Here is a 26,653-nt window from a genome sequence, read left to right on the forward strand (position 1 = left end):
CAGGGCTGGCAGGTAAGCGTTTTATGCAGCACTTGCTGTGTGCAGGCGCTGTTGTCGGCACCATCCTCAATAATTCCTTCCAGCACAGGAGGGGAGGCCACCAGAGAGGTGAGGGGACCTGCCTCAGGTCACACCGTCCAGAGGGCCTGGCGCCTAACGGTCTTTCCTCTGGGTCCTGCCCCATGGACAGCAGCCCCCTGAAGTCACATCTCCCCACCTTGACCAAGAAGCCATGGCGACAGGACACAAAGAGGCTGGAGACCATCAGCTGGTTTGTGTGCCTCGGTCCTGTAACAGCTGACCTCGGCCCAGAGACCGCCCCGCCCTGCCAGGGACCTTCAATGAGGCTCTTCTGGAATTCTCCGGGGCAGAAACCTGAGGCCAGGTAGGGAGGAAGCCCTGCCCCTCAGAGGACTGTTGCCAGGGACACAGCCACTCTCAGCTGCTCAGCCACTGGCTGGGATTCCAGTCTTCTGGGCAGCAGGCCTGGTGGCCCGTGGGTGTGGCTGGGCCACAGCTGGCCATGGGCATTTCAAAGCCAGCCTTCCGCTGAAGCTGTGGTGTGTGTGTGTGTGTGTGTGTGTGTGTGTGTGTGTGTGTGTGTGTGGTGGGGGGAGGGAGGGAAGGAGGGGCATCTAGGCCTTGGTGCCAGCGGGTCCCAGGAATTCAGGGCTTCCTGGGTGGGCTACGGGGTCCATGGAGGCCCCTAGATGGTGAGTAAAGATGTACGAGGGTCAGGATGGAGACAGCCCCTTTCCTGAGTCCAAAATCCTCGCTAACGGCTTATTGAAGTGTGAACTGACTTTGTCCCCTCTCCTCACTGAGGCTGTGACGCCCGATCTTAGAGCAACAGCCTGACTCACACTGGCCTCGGCAGCTCTAGGTTTCACCCTCACCGTTGGCCTCTGTCCCGAGAACCTGCTGCTTTCTTCCCTGCCTCAGGGCCATGGCACCAGCTGGAGCCAGCTTCTTCCCGGCCTGCTCTCCCCTCAGGTCTCAGCTCAGACCCGACGCCACCTCCGCAGAGAGGCCGCCGGCCTGCCCTCTCCCACCCAAATATCTCGGAAGATGGGACCTTACCTGCCTTGCCCTGCAGGAGCGCTGGGTCTTGCCCAGGGCTGCACATAGTAGGTACTCAGAAAACAGGAGAGTTACTCACCTTCCAGATCACCCTCTCTGGGTTGGATGGAGGAGTGATTAGGGTTAATCCTCATAATTGCCCGTTATCGGACACTTCCTAGCTGCCGGGCCCTGCACTAAGCGTTGGGCACATGTGACCCCGTCAAATGTCTCAGAGAGAGACCTGGGTCCCTGCTCGTGGATGGAGTGCTGACGTCAGTGGAATTCTGAGTGCCAACCAGGGCTGGCGACAGTGACACTCGGCGCCTCTTGTAGATTGTCAGAGCGGCAGGAGCTTTGGCCTGGCCAAGCCGCTGATTTAATAGATGAGAAAACTGCGGCCCGGAGGGGAGAAGGGACTCGCCCAGTCACATGGCAGAGCAGGGCAGAGAGAGGAGCAGCGCCGACTGCATGGCCTTCCCTGGGCGCGCCAGCCGATGCGCTGACATGGGCTCCACTATATCTTTTTTAAAAATATATATATTTCTATTGATTTCAGAGAGGAAGGGAGAGGGAGAGAGAGAGAAACATCAATGATGAGAGAGAATCATTGATCGGCTGCCTCCTGCACGCCCCCTACTGGGGATGGAGCCCACAACCTGGGCATGTGCCCTTGACCGCAATGGAACCCGGGACCCTTCAGTCCGCAGGCCGACGCTCTATCAGCCAGGGCCCGTATCTTTAAGAACAGGAGTAAGAGAGCATGTTATGGTTTAACCACACTGGGGCTGGGTTGCCCCTTCAGGAGCCCCTGGCAGGCCATAACATCATAATAAATAGAAATATTAATAAAAGCCAATTATCGAACATCTTCTATATGCCAGGCATTTTATACACATTATTTTATGTAACCCTGCAAAGTAGAGGTGGCCCTGGCCCATTTCACAGGTGTGGAAACTGAGGCTCAGAGTGGTCCATTGACCTGCCCTGGATCACACAGCTACAAAGTTCTAGAACCTGCACTTTAACCTAAAAATTGTTAGGTGGTGCTGGTGATGGCGCAGTGCCAGTGGTGGCAATAGTCTAGTCATAGTCATAGTCATAGTCATAGTCATAGTCACAGTCACAGTCACAGTCATTAATCCTAACAGTAACACAGGACACACCTGTGGTCCCCACAGCGGCCGGCCTGAGGTCAGAGCTGCAGACACCCTTAGAGAAGCTCCAGGTTCCGCAGCAGTGCTCAGTGGCCCTCCCTTAGCCCTCGGGAAAGCACGAGAACACAGGTGGGTGACCCCCCTCCCCAGCACACACACCTTTTAGGCGCGGGCAGAGGCTGGGAGGGGCTGCCTCCCCCGCGCAGTGCCTTCAGCGCCACCTGCTGGACCCGGCAGAAGCTGCAGGCGGTCAGCTTACAGGCGAGGCAATGGGATTGGCAGCCCCGAAATAGCGCGGAGTGAACCAGGGGACTCATCAATCAACTCACAAACGCAAGGATATGTTCCCCTCTGTTCTCCTCGGCCTGAAACGATGGCTACTGGGCCAACCCTGAACGACTACGCAGCCCGGCGCGCCTGCCCAGGCAGGAAGTGGGCGTGCTGGGGAGATGTGGAGCCCCGCAGTCCCGGCGGGGCAGCCTGGCCAGGTCCCCTCATCCCACCCCTCATCCTCTGCTGATAAATGGGGCTCCCACATCTGGGGCGGCTGTGAGATGAGGGTGGTGAGTACTGGTGGAGGGCCTGGTATACAGCTGGCGCTCAGGTGTGCTCCTTCCTCCCTGCCCCAGGCAGAGCGCAGTACCGCTTTGTCAGGGTAAAACTCCTTGCCTCTGCGGGCCCACCGTGCTCCCAGGGGCCTGGCATTACCAGGAGTGAAGGGCATAATCCCGACCCTCCCAGTCTCATTCATGTCAGACACACAAAGAAAAGCTATTTGTAAAAGGAAGATGCAGAATTCTTTTATCTATTTACTAGTGGCCCGGTGCACGAAATTCGTGCACATTAAAAGAGAATTAATGAGAAGAAATATTTTAATATTGCTATTTGCCCTTTCTCTATAATAGAAGTGTCAGGGATGAAAGAAAATTAGTAAAACATATATAAAATCTCCTTCCTGTCAGAGTCTGGGGCGCGCTGCGGGACCTAGAGTCAAGTCCCCACCCACCACCCTCACACACTTCGAAAACGCAGGAGACCCAGACCTGGCCGGCCCCACCCCCACTGGGTGAGACCCAGACCTGGCTGGCCCCATCCGTCAAGCCCCTCCAGGTGGGGGCGCAGCCTCAGGTCCCCCAGCCCAGCACCTGGGTAGGGGGTATGGCCTGAGGTTCCCCGTCAAGCCCTGCCAGGCGGGCGGGGGGCACGGCCTGAGGTCCCCCGTCAAGCCCCACTGGGCGGGGGGCACAGCCCTGAGGTTCCCCGTCAAGCCCAGCCCCCTCTCCCCTGCAGTGTCATATCAGTGAACGGGGACACACGCAGGCAGCCTGACCCTGGCCCTGCCCACAGACTGGTCGTGACTTGGACACCGTGATGGACAAATTAGCATATTACCTCTTTATTATATAGATTGTTTGTATACTTTCATTGATTTCAGAGAGGAAGGGATGGGGAGAGAAACAAAAACGAGAGAGAACCATCGATCGGCTGCCTTCTACATGCCCCCCCACCGAGGATCAAGCCCACAACCCAGGCATGTGCCCTGACCCAGAATGGAACCGTGACTTCCTTGTTCATGGGTCACTGCTCAACCACTGAGCCACACCGGTCGGGCCAGAGTTCTTTTAATTAGTTGGCAGAATTTTATATTTCTAGGAAACCCTAAGGGGGAAAAAACCTAAAGAGCAGCCCTAGCTGGTTTGGCTCAGTGGATAGAGCGTCAGCCTGTGGACTGAAGGGTTCCAGGTTCAATTCGGGTCAAGGGGCACATGCCCAGGTTGTGGGCTCGATCCCCAGTGGAGGGCGTGCAGGAGGCAGCCAATCAATGATTCTCTCATCATTGATGTTTCTATCTCTCTCTTCCTCTCCCTTCCTCTCTGAAATCAATAAAAATATATATTTTTAAAAAACACACCTAAAGAGCAGTTGAACTTAGAAAGATGAGTATTCCCACCACTAGCAATATCAGAAGACATAATTATACCAGACAGTAAAAACAGTTCAAATGTCTATCCCTTGGTCATAACAGAAGGAGCCTTCCAAACTGGGTGTTTGATTGAATTGTGCACAAGACCCTTGAAGGTGTTCCATAATTTTCAAGGTCAAGTTCAAATCCCTTGGTAGCATATCACTCACTCACACACACACACACACATACACCCAGCTCTAGGTCAAGCCACCAGGTCTTTACCTTTGCCTTGAAGTGCCCCCTGCCCTTTCTCCTCCACCGGCCGGGCTCCCTAGCCCCTTCCATCAAGGCCCTGACTCCCTAAGATGCATTCCAGGGTGTGGCCTCTCAGCAGTGTCCCACGGTCCCTCCAGGCACTGACCGCTCTATAGCGTCACTGTTGATTCACTGGGCCATCTTGCCCACTAGACTCTTAGCTCTGTAGGAGCAGGAATTAAGTAAAACAAATACGCCCCCCACATTTAACCCTAGTATCAGTAAAAAGCATCGACCCATAATAAAGTGCAAATAGCAATGGATCACAGGGTTGGGGACGCAACCGGGATTGGTGGGGACGGAGGCAAAGTGGAGACTACATCCGCCCACGTATCCTGTCCAGCCAGGACAAACACTAGGAAACAGGTCCATGGTTGGTCCCCAGTTGTAACCTCTAACCCAGGAAGAAGACAACTCAGGAACTCAAACAGCACATAGATGTGATTCCAAAATAGAGATTTATTTATTAAGAATTATTTAGTGTTTGCATAAAAATCACCAATTGTTCCTCATTGGGTTTTTAACACACATGAATTCTTTGGGGTCCCTCTATTCACCCCAACACTTTCAAGATACAGCTCTTGTTAGTGCCAGGAGGGAGTTAAGGCAGCGAGGTGTTCCTTGTGTCTCGGCATCGGGAGGGGCGTGGCCTCCCCTCTGGGAGAACACGCATGATGGGTAGTTTCTTAGGTGGGGTAGGCTGTCCCTGAAGGAAACGCTTATGCAGAAGAATGCCAACTCAGTCGTCTGTGGTCAGTTCCTCATACCTGATAGCTTTAAAATACAGTGCCCTTGGTCAAGGTCATCAAAGGCTTGCTGGTTGTTTTCAACTATAAAAAACTGTCGGGAAAAAGACAGTAGGAAGAGCGGGGTCTATGCTGACAGCGCTGTGAGGCTGGGCTGTGCAAACACAGGAGCACACATGTGTCTGCTTTAAAAAAATCCTGTGTAATTTCAAATCAGACTCCTCGTGGTCCTTACATCACTGCACCAGATCCTCATCTTTAAAATGAGGTGTATGACAGGGCTCCCCCAGGGCCACGCACCACGTGGGGGGACGGGGACAGAAAGCCCTAGGACTTGAATTATTAGCAACATTAACTGTTTTTATCACACTGAAATGAAGGCAGTCGGTCTGTGCTGCCATGGAACTAAAGGTGATTCAGAAGTAGGGTGGTTATTTATTGCTCCGTTAGGATAGACCCCAAAAATGACTTTTCAGAAACCAGGGCCGTCCCCTGCAACCCCAGCCAGACTCTGGGCCGCTCTGGGGGACGCAGGCCACGGCGGCCTCCAGCTGCTTCACAGTGATTCTGGCTGGTCTGTGCCTGGGAGTGCCGGCCGGGGGCACGCCTACACCTTGTAGTTGAGGTCGGCGTTCATCTTGGTGTACATCTCGTAGATGACGTCAATGGTGGCCGTGTAGTTGACCAGGAACAGGCGCACCTTCTCCAGGCACTCCTCCTCCGTCACGTTCTGGCCCTTGGAGAGCGCCTTCAGGAAGTCGGATTTGTAGGGCGCGGCATACAGCGCTGCCTGGAGGCGGGCGAGAGGAGAGGAGAGGCGCAGGGTTAGGGGGGTCCGTGGTGGGCAGGGTCTGCGCTGACTGTGGCATTGAAAGGGACAGGCAAAGGCAAAGGGATGTGTCTATTCTGTCTACCCCCGTGAGGGACAGCAGGACGGGCTCCAGCTCTGGGGGCAGACTGACCTGGGCTCAAATTCCAGCCTGTGCCGCTGACTAGCTGTGAGCCTTGAGCAAGTTACTCAGCCTCTCTGAGCCTCCAGTTCATCGTCTGTAAAATGGGGGGGCCATGGCACCCATCCGACTGGGTGGCTTCTGGGAGGACTAAGGAGGTTGTGCAAAGTGCTCGTGCGGCGCCGGGCACACGGAGGTGCTCGCAGCGCCGGGCACACGGAGGCGCTCGGTGCGGTGAGCCGCTCCCTCGGGGTGAGGCCGCTCCGAGGCGAGCTGCTTCTCTGGAACACCCACTCCCTGAGCAGGGAGACGGCCGCTATCTGTGGCTCTTTTGTCCTGTAGGAGGCGACATTTGCCTAAATTTCAGGGCCCCCGACACTTGAAAAGATGTCAGAGAATCAGAAGTTTATGGAATTTCAGAGCCAGAGGGAAAAGTATGCCACCAGACAGAAAGGCTATGAGGAAATTTCCTCACCCCGGGGTGAGGAAATTACAAATAGTAACAGTCATTATGAAAAGAAGTCGTAATAGGTTTGATACACTGAGTGCAAACCACGGGCCAAGCACCTGATACAGATGAACTCGCTTCATTTTCACAATGAACCTTGGAGGCAGGGCCTACTTTACACCCATTTGAAAGATAAGGCTGCTGAGGGTCAGGTCATAGGATCTCAGCCCCCATCTTCCTCTGTGACCTTGAGCAAGACACTTAACGTCTCTGAGCATCCGTTTCTTCACCTGGGAGCGGGGTAAGGATGCTCCCACCGCATGGCGCATTGGTGCACAGCATGGGCGGCTGCCTGGCCAGCCTCACAGGGCCTGCTGCTGTTCCTGAGGTGGGGCTGCGAGGCCCACGGGAGGGGAGGCTCCCACAGAGGGGCCCTGTCCCAGCCCGGGTGACCGGCTCCTCCTGCCCAGGGCCTGTGCCGCGTGGGGAGACCAGCCCTGAGACCCCTCTCTGTGAGCGAGGCTGGGCAGCGGTGGGAGCTGAGAAGGAGGGGTGGCCACATGGGCAAGATGCCAGGCCATGAGGCAGGGCGGCCAGTGACAGCGTGTGGCACCCCAAGGGGCCCTCAGGGAACAAGGCTGGTGCTGAGGCCCGTTTCCAGGAACAATGGCCAATGTCAAACCAACACGAGCCACCAGGAGCCTGTGGGCCAGCTTCCTGTCAGTGGTGCCCACGGGCCCGGGGCCTCCTGCCCCTCCCTGCCCGGGGTGAGGAGCGGGGCTGACCCTGAGGGGCCGACAGGCCAGCCCACCATCACCCTGATGTCCTCAGAGTCGCGGCCAGGGCTTCTCCCTGCCCCATCGGGCTGCCTAGGACGAGGCACCTCAACAGAACACCACGGAGCATCCAGCATGACACCTGTGTGCCCACAGAGGGGGCGGTGAGGCGGAGCCGCTCACAGTGCCCGAGAGAGGCCCTCAGCGCACCGGCCCCCTCGGCAGGGGAGCCCTTCCCGAGGCCCAGGACGGATGGACAGAGGCTCTGAGGCCACAGGAGGCTCCGAGGCCACAGGAGGCGTGGCCGGGCGAGGCGTGGGCCCCTCAGCTGGGAGCCTCCTGGGCCGGGACGAGGCGGGCGCCGGCTCACCTGGAAGATCTTCTGCACGATCCAGCCGTGGTACTTCTTGAGCGCCATCTCGTAGCCTTGGTGCGTTGACGCGGATGAGGTTGGGGTGGTTCTCGTCCCGCTCCCCGTCGCAGATGCTCTGCAGGAAGACCTGGATGAAGCGGAGGCCCCTGCGCCCAGGAAGGAGAGATAGGCCCGTTAGGACGCCCTGCTCCTGCGCATGGCAGGCCCAACTACGCTGAACGAAGCACCTACTGTGAGCCGGGAACATGTGCACACAAAAGCAGGAGGTTACTCATTCCCCACGTTTTATCTTTACACCTGGCTTCCATGTAGCGTGGCCACCGGCTCCACACGGCGTCTCCCAAGCACCATGTCAACCCCAGGCCTGGCTGTGGCCGTTGAACACGGTCCCTGCTGGGAGCTGGGGTCTGGGCCTGTCCTGTCCGTTTCCTCACGGAGCTGCAGACACGCCAGCCTCTGCCACCTCTGCCACGCCTGCTCTGCCTGGGACCTCCTGGTCAGCCCTGGACACTCTGCTTGGCCACCCTCCTCCAGGGAGCCCTCCCTGACCTCTCTGTCCAGGCTCTGAGATCCTGCTATCAGGATCCACCCACCAGACCGTGACCCTGAGAGGGTCTGTCCTCATTTCATTGGCATCCTGCTCGCCCGGCACCGTGAGCAGCACACAGCAGGCGCTCACTATGTGCTCAACGTGCTGACATCCTCCCGCACCGCCCTCCGGCAGCCTGGCTCGCCCACACCCATGTGGACACACACAGTCGCACTGATCTCGATAGCATCATCTGCTTCGCTCCTGAGAAGCCCAGATCCTGTGATAGGATAGATGGGCCGAGGGCATTCCTCGTTCCAGGGTTATGACACCAGAGGTGAGTAGCTGGGAGCAACTCCTAACACATGAGGTCAGGGTGTTAATTACAGGCCACCCACCCCGATGCCCACACAGCCACCCGCTCTAGGAAGCAGGCTCTTTGTGCTCCATTTTATCAAAGAAGCACATGTTTGGGGGAAGGAGGAGCTGGCTGGGGGGGTCTGGGCAGAGAAAGGGAGCCGCACCCCTCCTGGCTCCAGGCTCCAGGCCCCAGAGAGAAGCAACGCTGGGACATCTGTGGGGCCAGGAAGGGCCCCTGGCTTCATGGCGCTGCGGGCTCTGGTGTTTGCACAGCTGAAGGAGAATTCTGTGGCTGGTAGAGAGCAGCATAAGCTACGCAAAAAAGCTGCCTGGCCTCTCTGAGCCTCGGTGGCCTCATCTGTAAAATGGGAACAACTACATATGGATTCAAGTATTTGCTCTGAGGACAAGATGTGTAGTGGCTGTGAGCATGTCAATTCTGTGGTAAGATCATCTGGGTTCAAACCCCTCATCAGGGTACCCTGTCCCCCAGACCACGGGACGAATTTGTGCAAATTAGATAGTTCCTTCTCCTTGAGATGCTGCATTCCTGCAAGAAGCTGTCATCACCCACAAATCTACCACCTGACCCAACCCGAGAGGACCTCTCTGTGCAGTCACAGCCTGACGACTATGCTGGCCGCTCGGTCCCAGGCCTGCCCTGCGGCCTTGGCCTCCAGCAGCCCCAGTGGCCTCCTCTGTGAGCTGGGATCACACCACTCCTAACCCACAGCACGTGAAATGCGGCCAGGACACAGAGCTCAGCACGACGCCCGGCTGCATGGCTCAGTGGTTGAGCAGTAACCCAGGAATCAGGAGGTTCAATTCCCGGTCAGGGCACATGCCCGGGTTGCTGGCTCGATCCCCAGCAGGGGGCGTGCAGGAGGCAGCGATTGATGATTCTCCCATCATTGATCTTTCTACCTCTCCCTCTTCCTTCCTCTCTGAAATCAACAGGAATATATGTTTTAAGAAAGAGCTCAGCACAACGGCCGGCTGTGTGCGGCTTGCTCGCCTCTGACGGTTCCGGGAGGGAAGCGTCGCCACCAGGCAGCCCTCGGGCCTGGGTGCTTTTCCTCAGCCGCTAACCGGCATCGGCACACGTGAGGGGAACGCAGTGACCTCCTCCCGCCAGGGCAGGCCGCGCCGGGCAGGGTGGGGGGCTGTCCTGGGTGCGCAGAGCAGGCCCAGGACTCACAGCCACACAGCCTGCCGCCCCGGCTCCTCACCTTTTCAGCCACATCAGCGCCAGCGTGGCCCCCACTTTGGGCCACTCCGCTCCATACATCTCCTTCTCCGCCTCCAGGATGTTCTGCAGGGTCCGGAACTTGGCCGGGTCGGTGTTGTACACAGCTTTGATTTTCTGAAATCGAGCACACGGGGTTCCTCCTTGGAAAAGCTGTCCCCACAGACGAGCGGCCGGCCCGCTGCGGGGAGGGCACCCCACCGGGGCCTGGCTCTCCCCCCACCAGGGCCAAGAACGGCAATGGGGCTTGTCGCCCCCGCCCTCCGCCCCCCCCCCCCCCCCGGGAGGGCTGCCTTCTCTGATGCTCACAGCAAGCTTGATGTTGCGCTGTCATCACCCCAAATTGCAGATGAGGAAACTGAGGCTCAGAGAGGGGCAGTGAGGTGCCCAGTGACCCAGCTGGTTCCTGTCTGCCTGGCACTGCAGCGGGTTCCTGCACAGGCTGGCTCCAGAGTCCACGTTCTCCAACCACTGTGGTCAGCACCTCAGACACCGAGTGTCTGAAGTTCCACTTGTGTGGACAAGTAGAAATATGCTCTTAGGGTTCAAAGATGTCCAGAGACAAGGCTCTGAGTGGAGCCGGCAGTTTGGGTCTGAATCCTGCCTCTGCATGTCCTTGCTGTGTGACCTCAGGGGAGTCCTTCAACCTCTCTGAGCTTCCTCATCGGTGAAACGGGGATGACAACAGAACCAGCCTCAACGGCTGCTGGGATGAAGAGATGAGAGAGTGCAGGGCAGCCAAGCCCTGGGCCAGGCCCTGAAAGGACCCTCACGGGGAGGGGAGAGGGGCTCATCACCCTGAACTCCCGGCCTGAGGCACCATGGACGCCTGAGTTTAGTTATTTGGGGGAGAGGATAGAAGAAGCAGGTTCCGCCTCCGTGGGTTCCGCCTGTGGTCCCATTCAGGCTGCGACTAGGAGGCATGACTGCACAAGAGCCTGAGTCCGATTCGGAGGAGCTGGGGGCCACACCCGTCCTGCAGGTCTCCTCCCAGCCCTCGAGCTGGGGAGCTGGGAGCTGGGGAGCTGGGGAGCTGGGGAGCTGGGGAGCTGGGGCTCCGGTGACCGGGGCAGGTGTAGACTCCCCAGGTGGTACCAGGGTTGCAGCTGCCAGCCCAAGTACGTACCGTGATGTTACCGCTTATGTCCGCCTTGATGGGCGTAAACACCGGGGACCCAAGGCAATCTGGGGAGAAAACGAGAAGAGAGATTTAGATTCCCAAGGGTCACGGAGGCCTGCGGACAGGAGGGGTGGCACCTGATGTGCTTAGGGAGAGGCAGAGCTGTTTGTAGGTGTTAAAAAGGCGCCCGGGCAGGTAAAGCTGGCGTGCTAGGCTCCAGGTGAGACCAGCTTCTTACTGCAGGACTTGTCAGCGCCTTCAAAATGCAACCCCTTCTGTCCACAGCACCCTCCGCACTAGAACAGCGCTCTCCCAGAGACCTTCTGCAATGAGGGACCCGCTCTGTACTTGCAAGGCAAGCCACACGTGGCCACTGAGCACTTGAAATGTTTACCCCTCGTTCCTTTGAATTTAAATAGCCACATGTGGCCCGTGGCTACCGCATTGGACAGCAACCCATCGTGGCCAACAAGCCGAATCACTGCTAATTAACCAGCTAATTAACAAGCCGGATTACTGCTAATTAACCAGGAGGCAGACTAAGGAATCATGAGGTGGGAGAAGAGGGACCCAGTTTATTAAAGACCTTCTCATTCGCCAGCTTATAAGGAAGAAACGAGGCTCCGTGTTCCCGAGACTCTGCATAAGAGCCCAGGAGAACATGGCGTCAGTCACTTCACAGACCGTGAACATGGCCTTGACACTCCACGCTGCACGCTCTGGTCATGAGGGCTTGGGTGTGTATCCCTTCCCTCTGAGCCTCAACTTTCCCATCTAGCAAATGGAGCAACAGAAGCGATCACAGAGGCGCTCCGAGGATGACTCAAAACAGTCCACTTCCAAGACATACATTTTGTTCACCTGTGGACTCAGAAGGTGCTCTGAATTGGAGGTATCTTCCATTTCTTGGCAGCTCATAAAACAACAGAGCATCTTAAAATAGCTGAGTTACTGAGATGCAGGCCTGGAAACTGGCCGTGCCTGGAACTCCAGGCTCCACATGAAATGTGAGCAGCCTGTGGCCTGCGCCTGCTCCTTCCCCTCCTTTGTGACCCACTTGGCAGGCTGGCACGGGGACCAGAGACACCCCCCTCCCGGGTCAGAGCTCCCTGCCAAGGGCTCGGCGCAGAGGAACCATCAGGGAAGGGCCGGCTCCCCGCTGGGCAGGCTCAGTGTGGACTTCACCCTCAGAGCCTGAACACACCTGCTCATTGCTGAGCCCGGAGCTCAGGGGACAAAGATGCCCGGGCAGGCCACCGTGGGTACCAAACCCACAGGAGGAGAACACCGGTGCCATGTCCCCTTGCCCCGGGCCAGGCAGGGGCCTTGGTGGGCACACCAACTGACTGCATGGGAGCAGAGGGCTGGGGGAGGGACATCTGCAGGCCGAATTCCATCCAAGGTGACCAGCACACCTGGCCGGCCATCTGGAACATTCTAATCACAGCTATTAAACAGAGGTGTATTGAAGGAACAGCATTGGACACTATAAGTGAAATACTCCATAGCAATTGGAAAGAAGGCGGGTGAGGGATCCAGACACACTAAGCTTGACCCCTGGCCCGACCACTCCCCAGGGAGCAAGTCTCCCCGCCTGCGTGCCGCGGCCTCCTCACGTGGCCAATGGGGCAGTAATCGTACTTATTTCACAGGCTTGTTGCTGGGATTAAAAATCGTGCGTTGAATTGCTTAGCAGAGTCCCAGGGCGTGCACTCGCAATGAATGGACTTTGATCATTTCTGTGACTTTGATTGTAACTGGGGTCAGGCCCCAGGTCCAGCAAATGCCACAGGCGTCACCCAGCTGTGCGTGCAAGCTCCCAGGTCCCACCTCACACTCGGCCTCGCCCGACACCTCTACTCTCCTCCTTCCTGAGGCCCCGTCAGGACCGGGCTCTGGGCCAGAACCCCCAGGCTGAGCTGTGAGCCCGCTCCCCTCGGTGACGGGCCGTCTCTCGGGCCTGTGGGAGCAAATTTCCCTCCACGAGCCACGCTGGAGCTGCCCGGATGGCATGAGGAGCCGCCCGGATGGCACCAGGAGCACGAGGCGCTGCCCGGATGGTACGAGGAGCTGCCGGGATGGCACGGGGAGCTGCCGGATGGCACGAGGAGCTGCCGGGATGGCACAGGGAGCTGCCCGGATGATATGAGGAGCTGCCGGGATGATATGAGGAGCTGCCGGGATGGCACGAGGAGCTGCCGGGATGGCACAGGGAGCTGCCGGGATGGCACAAGGAGGTGCCCGGATGATATGAGGAGCTGCCCGGATGGCACGAGGAGCTGCCCGGATGATATGAGGAGCTGCCCAGATGGCACCAGGAGCTGCCCGGATGGCACGGGGAGCTGCCCGGATGGCACGGGGAGCTGCCGGGATGGCACGGGGAGCTGCCCGGATGGCACGAGGAGCTGCCCGGATGGCATGAGGAGCTGCCCGGATGATATGAGGAGCTGCCCGGATGGCACGAGGAGCTGCCCGGATGATATGAGGAGCTGCCCAGATGGCACCAGGAGCTGCCCGGATGGCACGGGGAGCTGCCGGGATGGCACGAGGAGCTGCCCGGATGGCACGGGGAGCTGCCGGGATGGCACGGGGAGCTGCCGGGATGGCACGAGGAGCTGCCGGGATGGCACGGGGAGCTGCCCGGATGGCACGAGGAGCTGCCGGGATGGCACGAGGAGGTGCCCGGATGGCACGAGGAGCTGCCCGGATGGCACGAGGAGCTGCCCGGATGGCACGAGGAGCTGCCCGGATGGCACGAGGAGCTGCCGGGATGGCACGAGGAGGTGCCCGGATGGCACGAGGAGCTGCCCGGATGGCACGGGGAGCTGCCCGGATGGCACGGGGAGCTGCCCGGGTGCTGGGCTGCAGGGGGCTGAGCATCTAATCTGGGCACTCTGGCCCCTAGACGGGCCTGCCAAGCGCTGCCATGAGGTGACTGCCTACTCCTGCCCTTGGCTCTCATCCTGCAGAGGCAGCTGGGGAGGCCGTGCGACCCGCTGGCCGGGAATGTGCTCTCTGACACTTACTGCTGGCTCCCACAGGACAACGCATCCCAGGCTTCAAGAATAAACCCAGGGAGCCCGGCCGGAGGGGGAGCGTCGACCTCTGAACCAGAAGGTCATAGGAACGGTTCGATTCCCAGTCAGGGCTCATGCCCGGGTGGCAGGCTCAATCCCCGGTAGGGGGCGTGCAGGAGGCAGCCGGTCAATGACTCTCTCATCATCGATGTTTCCATCCCTTCCTCTCTGGGATCAATAAAAACGTAAACAATAATGCAGGGAGCCAAGATCTCCTCCGCCAGCGACGAGGCCCCTCTTGACGGTGCAGCCCGGGGCCACTTCCAACCTCCGGGGGCCAGGCCGGTGTGACGGCTACGCGGGGACCCAGCCCTTCCAGAGGGGCGGCTGCTCTGAGCTCCAGCGACGGCTTCCCATCCTCCCCTTCGAAATGCACAGTGTCCTCAGACAGCAGGTGGCCGGCCGGCCGGCCGTGGGGGGTGAGGCACGGTAAGACAGTGATGGTAGAATCCAGGCAGCAGGTGTATGAATCTTCACTGTAAAATTCATTCACTTTTGTTGTATGTTAAAAATGTTTACATGAAACGTCGGAAAAAGTATCAGGATGTCTTCCTGCTCATGACAGTCATACTTCTTCCTTCTGCTTTTTCTCCGAGTCCACTTGGGTGTCACAGCGAAGCAGCTACACGCGTAACTGCTTTCCGTCCACGTGTCCTATGGGCCTGCGCGGTGAGAGGGCCGGGACCGGGCCGCCTCCGTGCCCGCTCATCCCAGGTGGTGGCACCGCGCTGGACCCGGCGGGTGCCTGGACGGCCTCTGCGGCATGAATGGGCGAGCAGATTGTAGAAAACGGGAATCTAGGGGCGTAGTTCCTGCCGGGCGGTTTCTCTATCCAGTTTCTCACAGTTCAGACTGACCTGATGCCCCGGCTCCCAACACCCAGGCAATCAAGGTGGCCGAGGCATCGGGGAGGCAGGGCTTGGCCTCAGTCTCCCTGTCTGTGATGAGAACACCAGTGGGGCTCCCGAGTGCGGCTGCGAGGGGGAGGGGGCGCCGCCTGTGCACCGTGAGTGCTCGGGCTGGGCCACGACTGGTACTGCTACCTGCTGATTTTCTTCCTTTCTTTCTTTCACTATATTTTTACTGATTTCAGAGAGGAAGGGAGAGGGAGAGAGAGATAGAAACATCAATGATGAGGGGGAATCATTGATCGGCTGCCTCCTGCACGCCCCCTACTGGGGACCGAGCCTGCAAGCCGGGCATGTGCCCTTGACCGGAATTGAACCCGGGACCCTTCAGTCCGCAGGCTGACGCTCTAGCCACTGAGCCAAGCCGGCTGGGGCAAGACGTTCTGTTTTTTGTTTTCCTGACAGTGAGCTACGTAGGTAGGTCCGGGACGCACCGTGGTCAGCGGGAGCTGCCGGCCAGCAGTGTTATTATGCCGAGGCCACCACACAGGGACAGAGCTTCTGCTCAAGTGTGCGGTGGGAATTTGGGGACTAAAGTGTATTTCTGGAGCTGGGAGGGGAGCAGGACAGGGGGGCAGGGGGGAAGGACCCCGGAATTCACCTCCATGTGGGACCAGAGGAAGTGGCCGACAGGGAGGCACCTCTCTGTACATAAATGTGCACAGGACGTCGGTTTGGGAGCATCTGCACATGCGCCATGTGAGGGGGGGAAGCAGTGCAGTGCCCCACAGTCGGCCGGTCCCGGGTTCGAATCTCAGCTCTGATGTGACTGTGGACAGTGACATCAGGGCCCAGGGAGCGGAACTCCCCAAGAACGGGCGTCCCCGCATGCCACACAGAATCGCTCATTTCCTCTTTTTCTGGCTTCGACCTCGCTGGAAAGCACCGGCCATCACGCTGAGCTCGACCACACACACTGCGCTGGGCTCAGTCCTTCTCGCCACAGCCCAGAGGTGCTGTGCAAGCGGGAGGTGCTCACGCCTGTCTCAACACGACCCGCCGAAGATTCTGGTCTTGTGCTTTCCTTCGGCGCCGTCCAAGGCTGCCGAGCCCAGAAAAGCCAAGTGACCTGCCCGGGTCACACGGCGGAGCCCAGGCTGGTCCCACGGCTCCCTCCCTCCTTCCCGAGTGCTTCCATCTGTGAGTTCCACAAAAGGGGGGGGGGGGGCGGCGGCTGCCGGGAAAACCGGAAGATGATGTTCATCCCCACGCACACGCGGCCTTCCTCACAGTGTGACCTCCAGCGGCCCTGCTGCGGGCGGAGGGGACAGAGCGTGACACAGAGCCGGCAGCTTCCAGACTTCCCAGCCTCCCTTCCCACAGAACGCAGCCCCAGCCCGGCCCAACGTTCCCTTTCTTGTTTTACCAGTTTTACCGTGTCCCCAGACTTGTTTTTTTATTGTCAGCAAAACAGGCTCATTAAAACACCACCCAGAACCAGCCAGGAGGGAGGGAGGGGGCTTGGGCTCAGATGGTTTTCTAGATCCTCCTCTTACCGCCCGCCCCCCCCAAGAAGGAAGATGTGTCAAAAACAAAGTAAAAACAGAAAACAAAAGGAAAATCAGATACGATGCTAGCATCTTCACAGAACCAACTCTCAGAGGCAGATGCTGCACACACAAGCCCTGGTTCTCTGGAGCATGTTTGTTTAGCACCGAAGGTTTTCTAAGGCCGCTACTCCACCCAGAAGGCATAAGAAAAAGATCAAGAAATCTGATTAGAAAACCCATAAACTGTCTACATGGAGAAGTCCCATCACCAATCAAAGCCAACAGCACACTGACGGGGCAGGGGCTGGTCTGGAACAAACCTCACAGACGGCCATCCACTGCCCTCACGTTGTAAAGAGCTCTAACATCAATAAGGAAAAACAGGCCTAGAGAACAAATGGGCCGTCCACAGAACAAATGAAGACACAACCTCAGTACTAAAAATAAAATTAAAACAAATATTCTCCATCTACCAAATCTTACGGTAAATCAGCGTTCTCTAGTACAACTCATCGGAATGGGGCCAAAACGCCTCTGCTCTGGTACAGGCCATCGGTGGGTCTCCAAACAGGGCCGCCAGCGAAGCCGATCCATAGGTGTGACCCGGGGGTGTCACCGGCCCTCCACCCGCACGACACGGCTCTACACGGCATGTCTTCAGGTTCTGAGTAGAGCTTTGAACCATTTTCTAAATATGTGTTTATTGATTTCGGAGAGGACAGGAGAGAGAGAAACATCAGTGATGAGAGAGAATCATTGATCGGCTACCTGCCTCCTGCACGCCCCGCCCTGGGGACCCAGCCCACAACCCGGCCATGTGCCCTGACTGGGAATCGAACTGTGACTCCTGGTCCATAGGTCAAGGCTCGACCACTGAGCCACGCTGGCCAGCGAGCATTTTGCGACGCCCTCTGTGACAGCTCCGGCCGGACAGGGGACACCGGCGCTTCCTGCTCGGGTCTCTGTGGCAGTTCAGCTGGCGAGAGGGCCCAGGGAGCGGAACTCCCCGTGAGCGGGCGTCGCCGCATGCCACACAGAATCGCTCATTTCCTCTTTTTCTGGCTTCGACGTTGCTGGAAAGCACCGGCCATCACGCTGAGCTCGACCACACACACGTGGAAACCCATCTGCGCGGCCCCTCAGCGCCTGCCCCTCAGACAACCCTCTCTTACAACGGGTGACGTTCCTGACACCGGGCACCGACCTAGGTTCCTACCTACCTCCCACTTCCTCTCAGGAACAGCTTTCCTTCTGAGGCACAGAGCAGCCTGTGTGTACGACACGCAGCTTCACGCTCAGCCGCTGGGACTCAGGACGGGACACCTAAGCCGCCGTCAACGCCACGTTTCACGAGGGACCATGAAGCCCCTGTGGCGCTGCTAGGAGTCGGGCTGGGGGAGGTTCCACTTCACATTCAATGTTTATTTTTCAATAGCTGGCTCGTAAGGTTCCACTGTTAGACACGGGGGCGGGGGGGGGGGCAGGTTATCTCTACAGTCCTGGGTTACAGGGATCATAATGGGAGGCATCAGATTACCGCTGGTGGAGATGAATCATTTATTACCTGCGGGTGTGGGTGCCGCGTGTGCGTGCGCGTGAGGGCATGTGCGCACCTCATGGCTCCGTTTGCAATAGGCCTGTTTTGAAGGACAAGAGCCCTGAGAATGCCACCTTCCTAGAACGAATGCCTCCTCTAAATCCCACTATTTAAAGAGGAAAGAATGTTCACAAGACATTCTAAAATGCTGCTTTTACAAATGGCCTCCAGCCCTGGCCGATTTGGCTCAGTGGATAGAGCAACAGTTTGAGGACTGAAGGGTCCCGGGTTCAATTCTGGTCAAGGGCACGTCGGGTTGCGGCTCGATCCCCAGTGGGAGGCGTGCAGGAGGCAGTCGATCCATGATTCTCTCTCATCATTGATGTGTTTATCTCTAGCTTTCTCTCCCTGTCTCTTCCTCTCTGAAATCAATAAAGATATATTTTTTAAAAATCGCCTCCATGACATGCCAACTCTCTTTGTCCACAATCACCCCTTTTGGCAAAAACCAGCCTTGGGTTGGGGACGCGGCTTCTCTGCTGGCTGTGGCCTGGGAGGAAGGAACCTGTAAAAGGAGGTTCAAAATGGACCCCACCATTAGGGCTGTTGTGAGGCTTACAGGAGAGTCCACGAATTAAGGGCTAAGCAGTTTCTGGCCTCTGAGACGTTCAATTAAAAAGAAGGTATTCGTTATGCTTGTTGTGGTTATTATTATTATAAGCTATATCATCATTTTCATCTTTCTCAACAGGCAAAGCTTTTCTTTAGAGAGGAAACCTAGAAAAGTATGATTCCAGGGATTAAGAAAGAGAGCGGAGGGCGGGAGGAGAGGCCGAGCGAGAAAGCGGTGTTGACTGCTGGCTGGTGTGAGTGAAATGGGCGGAAATCCTCCCGTCATAAACCTGTGGCTTCAGATGCATCCAGACCGTCAGGGAGCGCTCGCACGGGAGCGGCACGGGAAGCGGGGACAGCAGGGCAGGAAGGAGTCCTTTCTCAACACGGGAGCCGCCCGGCTGCCTGACCGCAGAGGAGCGCGGGGCTTACAGGGCCCTGGAGAGGACAGATCCGCTGTAACCGCTTTTAAAAGCTCGGATACAGTTAACACTGTAACAACTAAGAGGAAATTAAAAAGGCCCTGATACAAGTAACACTGGAAGAATGTAGCAAAGGGAGTTAACTCCCACCCAGGCCCGTTTTAAACTGAAATAATGAAACCCAAGACCAAGCCCACTTCCATTCTAACCGCTCACTAAGCCGTGTCCGCACACAGCTCAGAGGGCCTGTCCGTCCGGGAAGACTCCCAGCGCCTGGGCGTGTGCGGCTCCCTGGCGGCAGGGCAGCGGCTTCAAAGCCCGGGGGCCGCTTTCCAGCTGTGTGACCGGGTCAGACCCCTCACCACTCTGAGCCTCCGTTTCTCCGCCTACAGAACGGTGCCAAGTCCTAATTCATGAGGTCACTACAAGGACCGGAAATGCGGTATCGGCTGGTTCGACCTTTGACGCATGGAGCCACTCACAACAGGGACTGCACGAACTATGACCGAGTCACGCATCGTACCCTACAAAGCCCCTCGGCCGGCATCTCTCCATTCCCTTTCCGCTCGACACTGCTGGGCACCTCTGCTCTGCCAGGCCCACTGCCGCGCCCTGAGCGCCCGGCCTCTGCCTCTAAGGGGTTCACAGGGCACTGCTCCTCCAGCAGCGCTGGGCAGTGGGCCCCACACAGGTGAGGACCAGAGGCAGGGCCTGGATGAGCTAGCAAACGGGTTTCCCTCCTGCTTCTCCATCTTTTCCCTCCAGAAGTAGCGGACAGACCTCAGCCCCTGACCTCGGCCCCCGATCTCAGCCCCTGACCTCAGCCCCTGACCTCAGCCCCTGACCTCGGCCCCCGACCTCAGCCCCTGACCTCGGCCCCTGACCTCAGCCCCTGACCTCAGCCCCTGACCCTCGGCCCCCGACCTCGGCCCCTGACCTCAGCCCCCGACCTCGGCCCCCGACCTCGGCCCCTGACCTCAGCCCCTGACCTCGGCCCCTGACCTCAGCCCCTGACCTCGGCCCCCGACCTCGGCCCCTGACCTCAGCCCCTGACCTCAGGACAGGCTTCTTCGGCAGAGGATCAAGGGGATCTAATCACCATCACTGGAGACGGTCTGGGCTCCTGTGCTGCCTTTGGCTGGGACAGATGAGGGCGCTGAGCGGGCAGCTGGTCACTGAGACCCAAGGCAACTACTTTCCCAAGGGCTGTGTGGCAAGAGGGCCGTTTCTAAAGCCCCGAGGTCCTGTCCTACCTGCGCAAAAACGGAGCGATTCTGGGCACCGAGATCATTTCGGGAGGCCACCTCCGTCACCCTGGGAGGCCCTGTTTCCCGGGAGGCTCGGAGCGGAGAAGGGCAGACTGGTGTGCGGACACATAGCTTTGGCACCACAGGACCAGGACTTCAGTTTGGCTCAGCTTCATGCCAACACCCATGTTTTTTCCGTTCATCTCAGGTGTTCGAGCACAGACTGCAGCGGACAACAGACCCAGGTTCAAAGTGACTTCTCACACTATGGGCTGCTACACAGACGGACAGGCTAACACAACGGGGCCAGTAGCAGCCCTCTCATCTGCTGTTACTCAGATCATGAGCGTGAAGCACCCACGTGGCATCAGGCACACAGTAGGTGCTCCCAAAGGCTAACGAACCCTCACTCACTCCTTGCAAATGCACCTCCAACTGATGACAGGAGTCTGCGGAGCTGCCACATCGCGGAAGCGTGCGCTCGGCCTCTTCGCCCCACAGACCCTGCTTCTTCCTCCCGGAGCCTCCGCCCAGGAGCCTCCCGTTCCCATGACTCCAGCTCTCGACAAGCACCACCCACATGACGCTGACCTGCTGCAGGGAGAGCGCTAATGCCGCTTCTTGTTTCTCCTTCTTAGGATGTTCTACACAAAATCAAAAGTAAACAGGTATGTGTACACATTTAAAACAAAACATGGCACGATGTCGCTGGAAGCTGCTTGTTGAAGTGGGGAAGCAGCTTCTCAGGAGCTGGGGAACTTCTTCCTTTTTTTTTTTGTTAATCCTCACCCAAAGATATTTTTCCATTGATTATTTTTAGAGAGAGTAGAAGGGAGGAGGAGAGACACAGAGAGAGAAACACCAATGTGAGAGAGACACATCCATTGGTTGCCTCCCACATGCACCCTGACCAGGACTGGGATGGAGCCTGCAACCGAGGTATGTACCCTTGACTGGAATCGAACCTAGGACCCTTCAGGCCATGGGGCGACGCTCTATCCATTGCACCACAGCGGCCAGGGCAGGCCAGGGGAACGTCTTACGCGCAGACCAAGGGTGCGGCCGGGGCTGGTTCCCCGGTGGTTAACGCAACGTACCAATTAAAGGGAAGACTGAGCTGTCTGGGCCTACGCTCTGATGACTTCCACGCCCAGTTACTCCAATCTGAATTCCAATAGGCAGGACGGGGCCGGCTCGGCAGGCCAATTACGAAGCACACGCCCCAGAGGAAACCTGCAGGTCCGGTCTGTGCGCCCAGCATGTTGGACACGTCGCCGTGATGCCAACACAGGTGTGGGTCGCCAAGCAGGCGGGCTCCACAGGGGTCCCCTCCTCTGCCAGGCCGGAAGTCAGGGCAGCAGGCAGGCACAGGGCGCACGCACTCCGGAGGAGTCCAGAGGCCTGAGGTCTAGTCTGGCTCTATGGTCACTCGCGGGCTGTGACCCTGGGCAAGTCCCCTAACCTCTCTGGCCTCCGTTTCTTGGCTGTAAAACAAGATGAGTGTGCGCTTCTGGGCTGCCATTGGTCCCCCAAAATAGAGCCAGCACTGAACCAAAGTGATGGAAAACCATTCGTTTGGGGATTATTCTAGGACTAATTGAGTGCCAGGCACCTGTACCGACCAATTCGATGGGCATCCCTTTAATTAAGCTAAGAGGCCTAAATGAAGAAAAACGCTCCTGGAATTCCAATCTCCAGAACTGAGAGGTAAAACACATCACCTTCTGCTCCTGCATCTTCGGTTTCTCCCTAAACCGTGGCAGCAAACAGGTGTCATCTCATGCATCAACTCCAGATGGCCCGGCCCTGGCCAGTGGCTCAGTGGTTTGTGCCGGGCTGCACACTGAAGGGTCTTGGGTTCAATCCTTGGCCCCAGCTGTGGTGCGTGCGGGAGGCAACCAATCGATGTGTCTCTCTCACATCAATGTTTCTCTCTCTCTCCCTCTCTCCCCTTCTCCCCTCCCTTTCACTCTCTCTAAAAATGAATGGAAAAAAATATCCTCAGGTGAAGATTAACAATGACAACAAAAAACTCTAATTGACCCAAAGTGTGTTAAGACACCAAGCCCAGCCCGGCATGGCTCAGTGGTTGAGCACTGACCTATGAACCAGGAGGTCACGATTTGATTCTTGGTCAGGGCACATGCCCGGGTTGTAGGCTCAATCCTCAGTGCGGGGGGCGTGCAGGGGGAAGCTGATCGATGATTCTCTCTCATCATTGATCTTTCTCCCTCTCCCTCTCCCTTCCTCTCTGAAATCAATAAAAATATATTTTTAAAAAGAAAAGAAAGACACCGAGTCTGTATCTGGACTTGAAGGGGGAAACTGTATCGTGATTGATTAATCATGTCTGCCATAGGGATAGGATATGGATGATGTGTTATAATTTGGTCATGTGTTGTAATGTAGAAAGGGAAAAGCAAAACACTTTTAGGAAGAACCCAGAAAAAATGGCAACGGAGCCAAAGGCATTCACTCGGGAAACCAGGCACTGAAACAGCTCCAAGTCTCTGAATGTGACAGGCTCCATGGGAGTCTGGGATTCGGGAAAGACTTCCTGGATGAGGGGCCCCTTAGCTGATTCCTGAAGGATAAGGGGAACCCAGCCAGGCAAAACGCAGGTGGTGGGCTGGAGAGGTGGTGGGCCAGGCAGACTCCAAAGGCAAGGGATGGCCTCGCACCATTTGTGGGAAATGGCTGCAACACGGGTTTTACGTTGGGGTAATAGGGAGCCATTGAGGCTTCTAGGCAGGGGGTGACAAGACTACGTGGCAACTAAGAGTCTCACTTCCTCTCTCCCCTTCCTCCGCCCTCCAATGGGCAATGCTCTAGAACAGCTGGAAAACTGACCTAAAAGATGAGCGAGCAGGCCTCACAGAAGTCAGTTGCAAACTGATCGTCAGAGATGAGCTCCAATTACGGGGTCAAGGTGGAGGAAGAAGATGAACAAATGGCTGGAGCGATTCAGCCTGGAGATAGGGAGGAAGGGCTGGCCCAAGAGGCTAAGTCACCTCTGACCCAAGGAATCAGCATTCCCCCAGCCCAACCCACCCTATCAAACTGCACCCACGAAGCTCGAAGAAATACGGCTGCTGTAGTGATTTCACTTCTAAAGATTAGAAATAACAAGAGAAGTATGCAAAGAAATAAATACGAGGGTGTTCACTGTAGCGCTGTTTAACAGAGCAAACACATGAGAAGCAACGTGAACGTCCAACAGCAGGGAAATGGCTGAATGAACTGTGGCCACATTCAAACAATGGAACGCTCAGCAGCTATGGAAAAGATGACTGACATGGGAAGATGGTCATGCTGTGTTGTTAGGTGGAGAAAGCAGCTGGTACCTGCTCCCTCGGAGATCGATAGAAAACGCGTCTGTCGTGGAGGTTGGGGGGGGGAGGGGACACAACACTCTGAAACGTCAGCAGAGATTTTCTCCTTAAAAAGCCCTACCTCACAGGCTGCGAGAGGATTAAGTGAACCTCTCCACCGGGAATGCTTAGCTCACAGGAAGTGCTCAATAAACGACAGAGTTCTACTGAACTCAGGAGAGTTCTTCCTGCTCAACTTTCCTTCGAGAAACAGATCTTCCTGACAGAATTAAATACTTTTTAAAACACAGCTTCCAGCCCAAAGCAATGGCTCTCACCCAGGGGTGATTCTGTCTCGGTGCACATATTTTTGGTTGTCACACTTGGGTAGAGGTACCACTGGCATCCAGTAGCCGGAGGTCAGGGATGCTGCTAAACACCTCACAACGCGCAGGAGCCCCCGTCACAAAGAATGGTCCGGCCCCAATGCCAGCGGTGCCACAGCACAGACACCCTGCCGGGGAGGGAGCTGCCACCGCAGTGCCTTCCAGACTTCGTGGGTCCATGACCCCAGACGGCCGCCATTCCAGAGACCCACTCGCCACCCAGATCACCCAGGTGACCAGACGCTCCTGAGATCTAGACAAAGCCCCTGTTAGAACTGACCCGGATCTCACTCGACCCCTGAGCCCTAGAGGAAAGCCATCGGTGGGAGCATGCGCTTAAAACTTAAACCTTCAGGGGAAATTCTCCCCCCAGCAGAGCATAATGGCTCACAATGATTATCACTTTTTTTAGATGCTAAGCATTATCCTCCGCAGGCCAACCCGGAGGCTTCTGTATAAATGGTGCTTCTGTCCACAGATGTGACGGGCACAGCACGTGACTCGCAGCAAAGACAAGGGTCCTTTGAGATCAGGGAAAGGGCGGCGGGGACGCTCTCCAGGCCTGGCACCATCCATCCCCTTTTCTCTAAAACCAGCTGGATAATCGCATCAAAGGAAGGGACTCCAAGTGCAGAACTGGTGGGCAACCTTGCAGAGGTGAGGGAGGAAAGGGCACAGGGCCGGCCTCAGGCTCCCCACCTTGGCACTGCTAACATCTGGGGCTGGATCAATTCTGTGCCCTGAGGGGGTGGGGGAGGGCCTGTCCTGTGCACTGTAGGGTGTTTCGCACCATCCCGCCTCTACCCACTAGATGCCAATAGCAACTCGCCGCAGCCTTCCCCCGCCCTCAGCTGGGAACTAGGAGCTTAAATAGATGCTGAATCCTTGTCGGGGGCAGGCTGCTGTCCTGCAAATGTCCACAGAACCAAATGGGGGGACCGTCACAAGAACGAACAACCCCCTCACTCGAGGCCAGTCACCTCCCAAACCGCGGCCTGGAGAGTCAGTGCCACGGCAACCCTGTGACACTGACAAGAGAGTGTTTTGTACATTTAGCAAGTACCAGCTGAGCACCTACTATGTGCCAGGCACTTCTGATCCTGGGGATGCAGCAATGGACAAAAACAACCAAGATCCTGCTCTCAGGTTGCTTACACAGGTCCGAGAACCATCCAAACAGGCCACTGCACTGGTTCAAACACTGATTAATCATCTACTTTCTATATGAAGGAACCAAAACTGGATCCAGGAACTTAAATAATAACACCCCCGCCTGCCCAGCTAAGATCTACTTGGCACTAGGGCCACACGATATACAGACCGCTTCCTTTACTCCTTGCCGCTACCCCTGGAGGTCAGCAACCCCATTTCACAGATGGGGACACTGAGGCCCAAGAGGTGAAGGACACAACTCCAGGTAACTACAACCGCCCCAGAGCTCCCGCCACTGTAGGAACTACTGTCCCCAATAAGCCCTGTCACCCACTGGGGATAGAGTCACCGCCCCGGCAGCCAAATCTCTTCAGCCTCAGTGTTAAGGTTCTGACTGTCTGTAGGGTTCAGCTGGACTCTGCCCTGGCCACTGGTGACCTCCTACCAGGCCACCAAGTGAACTCGCAGGTCAGGGCACAGGGCAAGTCCGCGTGGAAGAGGAGAAAGCAGAGGCTCGGGTTACAGCCTTCCCCGGGACCTGGCCAAGGGCAGGGGTACATGGCACTGTCTTCCATTTCCCGTTTTCCATCCAGGGCCCGGCTGGGCTGGGGGAGGGGAGGAAGGACGTCTGACATGGGCTTAGGGACCTTCCTGGGTATGACTGATGGGGGAGGGGTCTCCTTACAGCCCATGCCCAGCACCCTGTGTCTGACATCACCCCAAAGGCAGCCCCCACCCCCAGTCCCGACCTCTGCTCTAAATGGAGAAAAGACTTCAGGTGGTTCCCCTAGAAAGGGGGCCTCCAGTTTCGTGACTCATTTTCAAAACCCCCTCCTCGCCCTGCCCAGCTCCCTGCCTTGGACTGTGTGTGTGTGGGGGGGGGGGGGGGGTCTTTGGTCTGGAATGGGGGCATCCGGGGAAGAAGGTTCCCGAAAGGGTTCTCTGTGGGAGAGGCTGGGAGAATTTAAGGAAAAGGGAGGGTTCCCCAAAGGGAGGGAGTTGACAGCCATTCTAACAGGGGGGGAATGATGGGTGCGGGGTAGAGGAACTTGGGGGAGAAGCGGCGGGAGGCTTCCCGGAGATGGAGGACTGCAGAATCGGGGGCTTGGAAGAGAAAGGGGTGTCTGGGGAAATGAACCGTTGGGGAGCCCAGGGGAGCGGAGCATGGGGGTCCCCTGGTGGATACGGTGGAATGTGAGGTGTCTGGGGAGACTGGAGTGTCTGGGGGAGACGGAGGGTGGAGGACCCCTGGGGAGAGGGGGAGGATGGCGAGGGGCCGGGATAGGGAGCGTGTGGGGTGCGTGGAGAGAGGGTCTGGGTGTCGGGAAACGGGGTGGGCAGGGTCGAGTGGGGATCCTCGGAGGACTCGGCGCCAGGCAGCGCCCGCGCGGGGCTGCGCGCCTCCCCGCCCCACCTCCCAGCTCGGGCTCGGGGTCGGGGTCGGGGTCGGGCTCGCGCCAGGCTCACCGAAGAAGGGCGGCAAAGTGGGACACCGCCTCCAGGAAGGGCCCGGTCTCGATCTGCTT

At 57.4% G+C, this 26,653-nt stretch overlaps 2 protein-coding genes and 1 long non-coding RNA gene across 3 annotated transcripts; all 3 read right to left on the reverse strand.

Moving 5' to 3' along the window:
- Window positions 1-4,876: 4,876 nt before the first annotated feature.
- Window positions 4,877-12,282, reverse strand: GLTP (glycolipid transfer protein). Its single transcript, XM_023760394.1, is given in 7 exon segments — window positions 4,877-5,973; window positions 7,728-7,788; window positions 7,790-7,876; window positions 9,849-9,982; window positions 10,992-11,050; window positions 11,847-11,918; window positions 12,252-12,282. Coding segments are annotated over 7 exon segments (627 nt in total). The 3' UTR covers window positions 4,877-5,790.
- A 151-nt stretch (window positions 12,283-12,433) lies between these two features.
- Window positions 12,434-16,932, reverse strand: LOC111827533 (MAGE-like protein 2). The gene is made up of 2 exons (XM_023760403.1): window positions 15,572-16,932; window positions 12,434-15,145 (listed from the first exon to the last, which is right to left on the reverse strand). Exon 2 carries the CDS (start codon window positions 13,863-13,865, stop codon window positions 12,675-12,677), a length of 1,191 nt encoding a protein of 396 aa, XP_023616171.1. The 5' UTR covers window positions 13,866-15,145; window positions 15,572-16,932; the 3' UTR covers window positions 12,434-12,674.
- A 1,992-nt stretch (window positions 16,933-18,924) lies between these two features.
- On the reverse strand, window positions 18,925-20,852 carry LOC106698443. The gene is made up of 3 exons (XR_001349775.2): window positions 20,693-20,852; window positions 20,285-20,501; window positions 18,925-19,047 (listed from the first exon to the last, which is right to left on the reverse strand). It is a non-coding gene; the product is annotated as an uncharacterized LOC106698443 (long non-coding RNA).
- Between the last annotated feature and the right edge of the window lie 5,801 nt (window positions 20,853-26,653).

The sequence above is a fragment of the Myotis lucifugus genome, unplaced genomic scaffold, assembly GCF_000147115.1.
Source record: "Myotis lucifugus unplaced genomic scaffold, Myoluc2.0 scaffold_181, whole genome shotgun sequence".
In the NCBI taxonomy this organism is placed as follows: domain Eukaryota; kingdom Metazoa; phylum Chordata; class Mammalia; order Chiroptera; family Vespertilionidae; genus Myotis; species Myotis lucifugus.

What these genes read in the sequence shown, in the direction of transcription:
- LOC111827533 (XM_023760403.1), bottom strand. Translation starts at nt 13,865, where the DNA reads ATGCTCAGCCCCCTGCAGCCCAGCACCCGGGCAGCTCCCCGTGCCATC.